General features: G+C 33.4%; 1 protein-coding gene across 1 annotated transcript; it reads left to right on the top strand.

Moving 5' to 3' along the window:
* The first annotated feature begins 9,744 nt into the window (after positions 1–9,744).
* LOC145139080 (uncharacterized) lies at positions 9,745–10,961 on the top strand. The gene is made up of 2 exons (XM_079073030.1): positions 9,745–10,372; positions 10,579–10,961. Exons 1-2 carry the CDS (start codon positions 9,745–9,747, stop codon positions 10,959–10,961), a joined length of 1,011 nt encoding a protein of 336 aa, XP_078929156.1.
* The last annotated feature ends 2,600 nt before the right edge of the window (positions 10,962–13,561 follow it).

Genomic DNA, 13,561 nt, shown 5'->3' with positions numbered 1-13,561 from the left:
CCCTAGTGGTCATATCGAATTGAATCCTGCTACGATAAGTATGTTACGTGGTTCAGAGAACCAAGTTTGATGTAGCATCTGACTTAAGTCGGAAGATTGAAATAAAAGATAATCAAAGCGATCGGTAGAGGTACCACGATAGTTGCTTGTAGCTAGAAATGCTACCTTTTAAGATGTGATTAGAACATGAAGAAATGTATAGTCTATTCTTGAAGACTCTAAGAGACCTGAGTCTAAGCGTGGGAACATACGATGATAAGTCATTAGAATATGACACATCGGTCCATTTTAGTAATAAAATAACTTATCTTAAGTTTGTTAAGAAGAAGAAGCAGTCTCCAGTAAGGATCAAGATTGTGACTTGAAGGTCATAATTTGGAGTCTAATGTGAGATAGGGAGCAAGTACAAGATCGAGCACCGGCTGCTATCAGGAAGTCTTAGAGTTAGATATTCGTTCGAAGAAACATCAAAGTTACGGTTATTACTTAGGATGAAGAGATAACGTATGGAGTCATGATGTGAGCCCTGTTTCGTTGATGATTCCGGGCCGTAATCATCCTAAAGGGGAGATAATTGTAACGCCCGTAGATCCGGGCTAGTCAATTTAGAGATAATAGGGGTCAAAAACGACTTTTTGACAAAAGATTATTTAGAATAAATAATCTTAACCAAGTTTTAGAATACGCCTCAAGGGTTCCGTACATATAAAAAACGTTGAAATCCGAGTTATAACGAAGAAGTTATGGTCCGTCGAAGTCTTACGGCAAAACTGGCACGACACCGGGAGACGTAAATAGTGAATTTATGATGGAGAACTTTTTAGCCTTAGAAATCTAAACAAAAGTTGTAGTATACGTTAAACCGAGAACATACAAAAAAAAGAACGCCCAAATCTGACTTCGTATGAGGAAGTTATGAATTTTTCTAAGATTTGGCTTAGCAGTGCACAGCCCGAAACTCGAATTTTGGATCGAGCGGTTTTTGGCCTACGCGACCTAAATGAGAATTGAAGATCTCATTAATAGGAACTCAACGGTAAAAAGACAGACGAAAACAGAGTCCGTATGTAGAAGTTATGAATTTTACGCGGACATTTAACAGTATAATCTCCTCGTACTGTTAAATTTAAGATCGGTCGAGAATTAGCCGACGGAGTCAAAATGAAAGTTGTAGATCTTATTTTTACCTACGCGTGGATATAAAGAACGTCAAAAACGGAGGTCGTATGTGAAAGTTACGGATTTTAGAAGTCGGAAGTGTGCTGTGCGAAAATGGGTGATGTGGCACAATCTTGGCCATTGCTTTCTGCCCAAGTCTTGCCACTAGATGGTGACATGTGGCACCAAGTTCAGCCATTTTTCACCCTATAAATAGAACCTCTCCCACCCTCATTTTCTTCACACATTTCCCATTCTTTCTTCTCTTTACTCTCTCTCTAGAACCTCTCTCTAGCCCCGAAACCCCCCGAAAAGCCTAGGGAACCTCCCTAGCACGAGGCGGAAGCCCCGGAGTGCTCGACGGCTCCGAGAAGAAGAGCTTTTCGGCTCGGGAACGCTGCTCCAAGCAAAGCCCGGTTTTCTATAAAACCCGCTGTAAGTAAGCTACGCCTACGCTATTTTTAATATAGCTTTTATTTAATTATAGTAACGTTATTCGAAACTTATAATAAGTATTTGGGCTATTATTATGGGTTATATAAGTATTGTTTAACGCTTATATAATAGTAATAATAGCTAGACTATTAATTAGTCTCGGCGAATAATAGACTAACCTCTAGTGGTAATAATACTAGGTTTCGTGGAAGGAAATTATTTTTAAGAAGTGAAGCGCTGTCTGAGTTTGGAATCACCGCCTTTTCAAGTGAGTGCATAGTTACTTTCATCTTACACATGGATATGAAGTATTTTTATATAAACTACGTGCTATGTGTGCATATTATCTGTATACTTGCTATCTATGCTGGATGAACGATTTTATACAAGTTTTATATAATTTAAATTGTATATGTATTTATATCTACATAATAATTTGGGTAAAATATGGGTAGATGAAATATGAGTTGGATGATGAGTTGAGAGGTGATATAGACCATGAGGTAAGGGTGAGAGGTGGACGATGTGAGAAGCCTTCTTCCTAAATGTTGGCCCCGTCATCTAGCAGAGTATGGATGCCAACCACGGACTATTCTAGACAGTCCAGTGGAACACTAGCAAGCTCGCAACCTGTAGGTGTTGTGAACGATGTGTTCACCCGGTGTAATCTAAACCCTGGCGATCATGCAGACTTGGTGCCAAAACCCTGGCGACTATGTGGACTTAGTGCTTGTTGTATAAACCCTGGCGACTATGCAGACTTAGTGCCTAAAACCCTGGCGACTATGCGGACTTAGTGCCTGTTGTATAAATCCTGGCGACTGTGCAGACTTAGTGCCTAAACCCCGGTGATGATGGACTTTGTGCCAATTCCTTAGGATGATCCTTAGGAATGAATGAACGAGAAATAGCTGATTCTTGGGGTAGATCCTTAAGAATAAATAAGATAATGGGGATGAGTAATTGGGTTAAATGTTTGATGATTAAACCTAATAATTATATTATTGTGGGTTGAAAACCCTATGTACTCACCAGGTTTCCCAACCTGACCCACTCAAGCTTATTTGTATCACAGGTGTCGATATGAAGTTACATTACACTGAGAGATTAAAGAGGTGTAGATCACTAGTGTAAATGAATGTAAGTTCTGTTTATGCTTATGTTTCTGTATTGACAATGACATCCCAAATGTTTTAAAATGAATAAAAATACATTTCTTCGGAAATACTTTGATAACGTATTTATCATGTTTTACTGGGAACAAATTCCGCAACACCTTTATTAAAAGAAGTACTCTGATTTTTATAACGCATAAAAAAAATCGGTCTTTTCTGGCCGTGAAAATGGGGATGTCACACCCGCAGTCATTAGGTTGCCCTACTATCTCCGAGCATCGAGGACGATGCTTGACCTTAAGCTTGGGGAGGGGTCTTTATACATTAGGTTATAGTTTCCACGTGCATTTCATCAAAAAAAAAACGTTTCCACATGCATTTCATTAAAAACATTTAAAAAAAATCCAAAAAGATTTTACTTTCATTTTTCGTGCATTCATTTCAAAACATTTCAAAAAAAATCCAAAAAGATTTTACTTTTCTTATTTTCATTTTTCGTGCATTCATTTCAAAGCATCCACAAAAAATTACAAAAAGATTTTGTTTTCAACTATTTCTTAGTTTGCATTTATAAAAATTCCAATTTTTTTTTTTCTGTTTTTAGCATTTTTATCTTTATGCATCTTAAAAAAAATTAATCTAAAGGAACCTAATATTCTTGAATCAGTTAAGTTGGTAAATGAGTCGTGCCTCGAGATTAAAACTTGTTCATTTTCATTGAAAAAATCTTGAAGCAATCTACTCACACATGAACATGTCTCCCGAAGCTACTCGTGCAAAACAAAAAATGATAAGGTTATCAACACTGAAGCATAATAACAGGTATAGGTTAGCCTTTGGAACACACGACCGGTCTTATGAGTAGTAAATGCTCAATCATACCCAAACTCCAAATTCAAAAGAATCATAAAAAGAACATAAAATTTCAGTCCCCCGAACCTTCTAGCGCTCTAAAAAAGTCCTTTCTTCCTATTCCCTTCTAAGTACCCTGTTTGGGGACATTGTTTCTAACTATACTTACGGGTCTTTGCGTGTTAACATCAGTCCCCCGAAAAATGCCTTAGAAGCCCCTCATGGTAATAGACCGTGAGATGTCCCAACAATTGAAAGAGTCAAGGACAAAAATATAAAGAATTAAGCCAAAATATATATATAATACTAAAAAAAGTAAATTAGTCAATAAGTGGACAATTCAACAAGTTTTGAGTCAAGAGTCGATAAGTGGACAATTCCACAAGTTTTGAGTCAAGAGTCAATAAGTGGACAATTCCACAAGCTTTGAGTCAAGAGTCAATAAGTGGACAATTTCACATCAACTTGAGTTGCATAAATGAACACAATTAGGAAAACTTGGCTGCTAAAAGATCCCTTTGGACATGAACTTGAACTTATGACATCGGGACTGATTGTTAACTACTTTGACTAGTGTAAGTGGTTTGAAACATATAACCATTCTGGGTAAATATAAGGGAATTTTTAGAAATGATTTTTTAGAAAAAGAGTGTTATTAGTCAACAAATAGCTGGAGTCTGTCATTGTCATGTTTTGTAAAATAAAGATGACTGAGCATATTTTTTTTCATCACATACGTTTTCACGAGAGTAAGACCATAATTTATTCCATGTGCTAACCTAATACCGGTAAAAGTGAACAAGCGTTGTAACTTTTGATTTTATTGAGTTGTGTTATGGAGTGGCTAAAAGTCTTGTTTTTAATGTTATATATCTTTGTGGGGTTAATGTCAAGTTATCTCAAGGCACGACAGGTACACCTTCGACTGTATGACACAATGAGGGTAATTGGATTGAATCTCGTTCGTTTTGTTTTGTTTATTGTATTGATGTTTGAAAAAAAAATCTTTGAAGCTTTGTTAATCTTTTTGTACATATGTTATTTTCATTAGTTTTTCTTTTATTGCATGCATTCACACTTAGTTCCCTTTAGGTCCTTTTCATTCCTTCTATTCTTTTCATCTTAGTTTCTTTTTAGATCACACTAAAGTTCTATAATATCAGGGTTAGAGCCAATATGCGGCCTTTAAAACTTGGTGAGTATTCCCCTGGGGATGTTTACATTAATCCACCTAATTATAAAAGCTTTGATGGATGGGAAGAAAGTCGTTATATGGGTTTAATCGAAAGTCATGGGCTTCATTAGTGCTCTAAAATATTTTGAGTACTCCAATGAATTTCATAAAATGTCACGAACTATAGTATTAATATAAACAAAGTTAGTATTGTTTGCTCGTTTATTTATGAAAGTTGAGATACTGAAGAAAAAAATGGAAAAAAAAGTTGAAAAAAAATTAAAAACGAAAAAGAGAAAAAAGTTCCAAAAAAAATAATATAGTGAAGAAATAAATTTTGAGTTATATATATATATATATATATATATATATATATATATATATATATATATATATATATATATATATATATAGTATTTTCTTTTTAAGTCGTGTCACGTTGAATTTGGCAATAACTTTTGAAACGAAAGGGGCTAAATAAAAAGGCATAGGTTATACGAAGCAAAAATGAATGTTATTCAAATTAAGTGGGGAACATTTATGATGATTATGAGTATTTAGGATTTAGGAAGTATTTAGGATCTTTTAGACACAAATTTTTACATTAATGTGAAACATAATTTGTGAGTTCAATTCAGATTGTTTTGTATGATATTTGTGAGCAAAGTTTTGATGTGATATATTAAAATAAGTTTTACTTGAGGGCATGCACAAGACAAGAGTGAGGTATTTTAATATTGCTAGATTTAGTCATATATTTATGCAATATTTAAGTACATTTAGCTATAAATTAGTCATTATTTAAGATAATTGGTACTTAATTCATTTAAATTTCTATTTTGTAGCCAAAAAGACACCCTCTAGGAAAAAAAAATTGGAGATTGGATGCAATTTCCAAAGAAAATAAATTGTGCATAAAATGGATGTCACGTCGTGGGCATAACCTTGTCACGACGTGGTGACGTGTCTAGCCTACAAGATTCTTGTTCATCTGCATGGAAATCTTTGAGCATACGTAAAGAAAATGTCTCTCGCGACGTGACAAGCTATCTGCCACGGCATGGCGACCAATTTATGGCAACTTATAAATACAACTTCTAGGTCAGAATGTGAGGGGATGCTGCAATTTTCTGCAACAAAGAGTGACCAAAACCTTCCTAGAAACCCTAATAAGATCATAATTCGATTGAAGATCAAGGATTGAAGAGATCTTAACGAAAACACTTGAAATCATTCGGTTTGCCTAGTTTTAACATGTTTACTCTAGTTTACTTTGTTTTTGGCTAAATACCCTAACTTTCGTTTAGCATAGATGAAACCTAATACTATGTGTTGAATAGCTAGATCTAGAGATTGAACATATCCTAGAGTTAGGTGGTAATAGTTAGTAATTTTAACTGTGTTAGAGAGCATAATTATCTTTATTATGGGTTTGAATTGTTTGTCTTGATCATAGATAGGTAATCACTAGATCTTGTCATTCATAGTCTACATATCCTTAAAATCAATTTAATGTCCATTAGTTACATGATCATTGTAATAGTAGTTCATGAATTGATAAAATACTATAAAATCAATTTAATGTCCATTAGTTACATGATCATTGTAATAGTAGTTCATGAATTGATAAAATACTAGTGGTTAGAAGTTAGTATTCCCCCAAGTTAGTAAAATTCGTATATATCTGGATTAGAACTCGAGACCTTCGATGTAAGTGGCAAAGCATCTACCAAGTGAGGTAGTCCCATATTGGTCGGCAACCAACATTAATAATCTATTAAATTAGAAATCAACCATATTAAAAAGGTGATTGGAAGCTAAACGAAAATACTTTTTAAATCGTGGTTTAAAGTCATTTATGTTTGATCATTTTTGTTTAAATTAATGGTAGTAATTTGTTAGTTAATTGTTTGATTTAAATTGCCGATCTTGCAAAATAGTACCCCCACCCCCCCCCCTCCCTCCACTTTATAGTTATTTTCTTTAGTTTAATTAGTAGCATTTATTTTCTGATTAAAAAGGGTAAATGTCACTATTACCCAATCAACTATCGTCATTTATCCGATTTGGTCACTAAATTATTTTTTTTGCGCAATAGGTCATTAAACTTACAACTTACCTGTCTATTAAGTCATTTTCTTTAGTTTTTAACATATCCTCCGTTAACCAATTATTATAAATTACACAAATGGTCCCTATGATTTCATTTTCTTTCGTGGTTGGTCCCACACAAGCACAGTTCATCATCGACATCACCATCGTTCAATTCCGACAACCGCCACCCTTCACCTCGGGCAACCCCTTTAACCATTATTCTAACATATGATCACTCACAAAAAAAATTCAATCGATTTTAATTTTTATAAAAAAAATAATTTCAACGGGTTTCAATTTCAATGAATGCATTTAAAAAAAATCTATATATGTTTAGAATCAACATTGAATGAAAGTGTAACAATGTCTATTTGCTAAATAAGAAATTAATTACCAATAAGATATTCGTGATTTAATCTTTTTTTTACAGAGAATGCATCAATACTCCTTACCCTCACAAAGTATATACATGACATGCTTATTTCAATTGGATTATACGAATGAAATTGTTACACCATGCAATACTAAATGTAGTTCACTAACTACCAACGTATACATTTTTATTTGCAATAAGAACCCATATTAAAAACTAATAATTTTTAATGCGACTATTTCACCAAATATATTAAATGCAGTTTGCAAACTTCTACGATGACATTTTTTAGTGATCTAGCATATTTTTGGTCGATTTAAGAGATTTAAATAGTTGAAGTTTCTACAAAATGTATCATATTTTTACTTAAAATCGACCGGTAAACTAAACTCTAAATCAAAAATCACAGGGGTTGCTCGAGGTGAACGTTGATGGTACCGAAAGTGAACGGTGGTGGTGCAGGTGATCAACGATGCTGGTAAAGGACCAACCACAAAAGAAATTGAAACCATAATGACCATTCTTGTAAATTATAATAACTTATTAACGGAGGATCTGTTAAAAACTACCGAAAGTGACTTATTAGACATGTAAGTTGTAAGTTTAATGACCTATTGAGCAAAAAAAAAACTTTAGTGACCAAATCGGATAAATGACGATAGTTGATTGGGCTATAGTGACATTTACCCTATTAAAAATTATTTGTTCCCTCAAGTGCGACACCTTACTTAGGTGCTGTTTGTTTTTTCGAAGCGAAAATTGATGAAGTCTGCGGACCACCTCTGCAATCCTCTGTAGCAGAAGAGGTGGAACAAATGGATGCAGCCCATAATAAGAAGTATGTTTGTTTTTTAACATCTGCAGTAAACTAAAATTTAAATAAACTAATTTTATAAACTTAAAATAGTTCTCAACACCGAAATTTTCATAATTCTAGTCTTAAGACATTGAAAGAGTACTAAAAAGAACATGTAAAAAAACAAAAATATAAAACTTAAAAAAAAACTTACAAAAATATAAAAGAAGCTAACAACTTTATTCTAGAAAAAAACTAATTTTATAAAACATAAAAAAGAAAATAATAAAAAAAATTAAGAAAGTATTGCAAACGATGTCTACAAAGTTCGTAAAAAAATTACACACGTTAAAAAAGATGAAACTGAAACTGAAAATATTATTAACGGAAATGGTAAAAAAAATTAAAAAAATCAAAGCTTTTTTTTTTTAAATCAAGTTAAAAAAATTTGTGGAAACTATAATAAGAAATTGTATAAAATCCGTAAATAAAAGTTTAAAAAAAATAAGTTATACCAAAATTCTAAAAAAACACTTCAAAAAATTGAAAGCTGAAGAGGTTTGAAGAGACAAGTCAAGTGCTGCGTCACGCAGCACACGCGCAGAGGTTTTGCAGTCTGAAGTCTTCCAAAAAACAAACTGCTGCGAGAGGGAAAGTGTTGTGCGTGTGCTACGCCGCGCAGCAGAAAGGGGTTTGAAGAGGTTTTTTCTAAAAAAACAAACAGCACGTTACTTTTACTATACTATTATGTAAACAAAGACTTATTTTTAATTGGTTCCAATAATCAAATAAAAAATAAAACTTAGTAATTGATAAATAGGAAAATTGGTCATGGAGGCTATTATACAAGCATACTATTTATGTTTTTCAATAATAAATTTTTTAAAGAAGGCTACTGAATTATATAATCCGATTTTACTAACATAAAATCTAGCCAAAATGATCAAATAATAAATATACTCCGCAATATAATATTAGATAAATCTGGTCAAAATCTATAAATCTAGTTAAAATTTTATTTTAGCATGTGAGAAGTTTAAATGTTTTGATTACTTTCATTAACAAATGTATATGACAGAAGTTCAAGAATCACCATCATTTAAGCTATGTGTTTATATTTTTATTCACCTTTCATCCATTATCTATCGTTTCAGAATCATATCATTTCCTCCTCAATCTTTCGATTATTCAGACAATGTATACCTATCTTTCACTCATTCAAGAACAAAAAATACTAGTGCATAGTGCATGTTACATAATGTGCAAAGGAAAAGAGGGGAAGGGCATGAGAGAGGAGAGAGACAACTATCACAAAAAAAAAAAAAAAAAAAAAAAAGAGAAGAAATAATTTGTAGATGATTCCACAACGAGGATGAAAATCATGGGTACTGCCTTAGGCGGCGCATTGTGCCAGCGGTGCACGTCAAACCCTGCTCCCATTTGAGGAGAGGTATAAGGCTGAAGGGTGTGGGTGCGGTCCCAGACCGCACTTTGTGCCACGTAGACCAAGAACACCGCCTCCAGACCGCGGTCTGGTGCGGTCTTGGCCGCACTGCGGTCCTTAAGTGCCGCGCTTTCTGATTGGTTGAGGGGAAAAAGGGAGGATCGCCGGTTGTTGGGTATTTAATATTTATTTTTTTTGCTTTTTCTTTCTTATATATACATATCTAACATCATTTTTTTTTCACAACACAATCTCTTGTCTCACTCAAAAAACTTTTTTAAAAAAATCAACACTCTCTCAAAAATGTCATCTTTTGAAGAATTTCAGACTATTTTTGATACCGCTATTGCGTGTGTTCAAATGACGGAACAAACATACAACGTTGTATGTAACAACGCAGCTGCAAGTTCTCAACGGAGAACACGAAGATATATTTGTAGAAATCGTAAAGAAGCCAACCAACATTTGGTGCAAGACTATTTTGCAGAAAATGCCACTTATCAAGGGTATTATTTTCGTAGGCGCTTCAGAATGCTCAAAGGTTTATTCGAACGTATAGTTGAAGATGTAACGAGGGAGTGCAGTTTTTTCCAACAACGCTACGATGCTAGAGGTACACTCGGTTTCACTCCCTTACAAAAATGCACGGCCGCACTTCGTCAGTTAGCATATGGCATTCCGCCTGATGCGTTAGACGAAAGTTTTAGGATGTCTGCTAGGATAGCACGAGACAGTCTCCATTTTTTCTGCAAAACTGTGATTCAGTTTTATGGTCCAAAATATTTACGTAAGCCTACACGTAATGACATCCTGCAATTGCAAGCTCATCATGCTAGTGTGCATGGGTTTCCTGGAATGCTAGGAAGCTTAGATTGTCTCCATTGGGCATGGGAAAATTGCCCTACAGCATATCATGGGCAATTTACCCGAGGTGATCATGGTCACCCAACGGTCATACTTGAAGCAGTTGCATCACAAGATATGTGGATTTGACATGCTTTTTTTGGTTCTCCTGGTTCGATTAACGACATCAACGTTCTTAATCGTTCACCAATATTTAACAACATATACGATGGATCCGCACCAGATTCTTCTTTTCAAGTGCGTGGAACGCCATATAAGTATTGAAAAAACCAGAAAGAGCTAGGAAGGATGTTGAGCATGCCTTTGGAGCTCTAAAGAAACGGTGGTTCATATTGAAAAAACCAGCAGCTTATTTAGGCGAGGAAAAACTTCAAGAAATCATGTATACATGTCTTATACTGCATGACATGATTATTGAAGACGAAGGAAGAGTGATATGTGCGTTTGACGAGGAAGAAACCATACCAGAGACACAACCAATAGAAATTGGTGGCGAAGAGTATATAAACAGGAGAGCAGAGATACGTTGCACTGAAACATTTCACAATCTTCGCAATGACTTGGTGGAACACATTTACGGGGTTCAAAACATTAACCTTAATTTGGATCCACCGGATGACCCCGAAGACGAGTTCTCGGAGAACGACTTTATGTAGTTTGTTTTAGTTATTTTATTTGTGTTTTTTAAGTTCCTAGGATTATTTAAATGCCATGTGTGTGGTTTTCGTGTTTTTTTTTTTTTTTTTTTTTGGTAATGCAATGTAATGTTTTTTTTTAATTTTCAAGTAATGAAAAATTATGTTTTTTATTAAAATAGAAGTTTTATTAAATTAAAATAGTTAAAAAAAAGTTTTATTAAATTAAAATAGTTAAAAAAAACACAAAACAAAAAAAAATGTGTGGCACCACTCCATTGGTGTGGCAAGAAACCACACTTGAGTGGTAAAAAATGACATGACGCTTATGTGGCGGGAGAAAGAGTGCGGTTTCGGTATCACCACACCCTCCAGCCTAACACATAACCTTATATACAACAGGTAGCCCTTCATTATTGTTGTTTGTTACTATGTCGTCGTTAGTAACTTCATTCCACCTATAATTTTTTTATCAAATTGACCGTCTAAATTTGTATATTTAAACCACTAAAAAATATAAATATAGGGTTTTCCGATATTATCATATATTTTAATCGAATTTGACATATATAAACACATCTGAGTGACCATTTTATAAACATTATCCTAATACATATGCAAAAGAAAAATGTTGTCCCCATACACCAAACAATGCTTCATTAAACAAGGCAAAGAAAAGGTCAAATTTGTTATAAGTCCACTATCTATTTTTGACCAGCATAAAGCCAGTCAATAAAGGTGCAATTTGTATGAATGTTGTAATAATATTCTAAATTCTCCATGATCGTACCCCCACTTTCATCATATAGTGTGACTAAACATTAAAGACTTAGAGCTATGTTGAATGCATTAATTTGCAATTAAAAAATAAAATAGATTGTTTTAATAACGCTTGATTTTTTGGATATGCAAACATCATTGTGGATCAAATTAACACATATGTAAAATACTGTTCTCGCTTCAAAACAAGAATACTAAATTAATATCTGATAATTTCGGATATGATAAATATATATTTAGTTTAGTATTATTGGTAGCATTTCAATTGATATTTTTGGAACAAACTTTATTTCCGAAAAGGGTTTGAATTTGGAATCATGTGTTAGAAATTTTTTTTTGGAAACGACAAATCTAACCTACTCCTAAACTACACCTTAAATTCACCTATGTCCACGACGGGACTTGAACCCTCAAATTGAAAAAGAATTCAATAAAACAGAATCTAGATCTCTTAGGGAACGTATATGGTTGCTTTTTATGAAAAAGAATTCAATTTGTGAGGAAAACAATTAGTTTTAAGCACCAAAAATCCAAAATTGTGAATTCGTTTATGAAGAAAGTATACGGAATGTTAGTTTTCGTAAGACAATTCCATTATTCCAAACTAGGGAAAATATGAGTATATACTCATCTATCCGAAAATTGGATAAGGTTGGCAAAATTTGCATATTTAACATTTGAAAAACCGTTTCTGAAAAAAATTATTTAGACAGTTGGAGGTGCCACAGGCAACTTTGGTTGGGGATGTTGCAGGCAGCTTGGGCTGCCAGCTTTGCCAAGGCAGCTTGAGTTGTCTGCTAATTGCTTTCGAAAAGACTCATTATTTGTGTTCCATACCAACCAAATGTTAAATGTTAAACCAAAAAAAGAAGTAGATGAAAAGAATCAAAATATTGAATATTTAAAGTTTAAACCGTAACTTAATTTTAACTTCGGGGTCATATAAAGATTATTATCACTTTGACGAAGCTTAGTGCAATATTGAAAAAAGAAATTCCAATGACAAATTTGCATAATGTGGTAAAAACAATATTGCGTTAAATTGGAATACAATCTGTATATATATTTTTTAATTAAGTCAAAATCGAACATGGTTTGTGTCGACAATATTATATACATAATCAAGGGTACTAGAGTAGTAAGTAGTAACTACAATTCAAGGTGCACCAATAGTTTTGCAATCAATATTTGGTCATACGTTGTCGTGTCTTTTTTTTAATTATCAGCTTCTATGTAGTCCCAAATTTGGATTGTACTATAAATAGCAGAGGGATAAGTGATAAATATTGAACCTTTTAGGATAGTTTCATGCATCTATCTCTTGTCACGTGTTCATGTAAAGACCAACAACTTCTAAAAGATTAAATGGATAGATACCGAGTATCCAAAAACTATATTAACTTTCGCACAACCTCTTCACGTGCAAACCTTGCTACCATATAAATTTAGTTCGACTCTTCACATGCAACCTCTATTTTATATAATACAATAGGCAAATAGTAAGTATGCAATACTAATATTATTAAATATAGTTAAAAACAACCAAATTAATAAATTATTGTCATTAACAATAATTTAATAATATCACCGGGCCTTTGACCCAACAGAGTTAGATATATTAAAAATGTGTTATTTGATTCACCGTGAGACTCACGGTGGATAATATATAGGTCTATAACTATGATTAGAGGTGTATGTCTATTTGATAGTTCTAAAAAACTATGATAAATGAGAAAAAAAAACAAATCTAACAAAATTCGTTAATTATTGAATCTGATTATTTTTTCTCGTAGAAGAAATCACAAATGACATATTGCCATATGCAATTTCTTATAGTCTAT

Source organism: Lactuca virosa, chromosome 9 (assembly GCF_052849685.1).
Source record: "Lactuca virosa cultivar CGN04683 chromosome 9, Lactuca_virosa_CGN04683_v6, whole genome shotgun sequence".
In the NCBI taxonomy this organism is placed as follows: Eukaryota; Viridiplantae; Streptophyta; class Magnoliopsida; order Asterales; family Asteraceae; genus Lactuca; species Lactuca virosa.
Note: the sequence above shows the minus strand (reverse complement) of the source record. Positions and strands in the feature narration are given on the sequence as shown.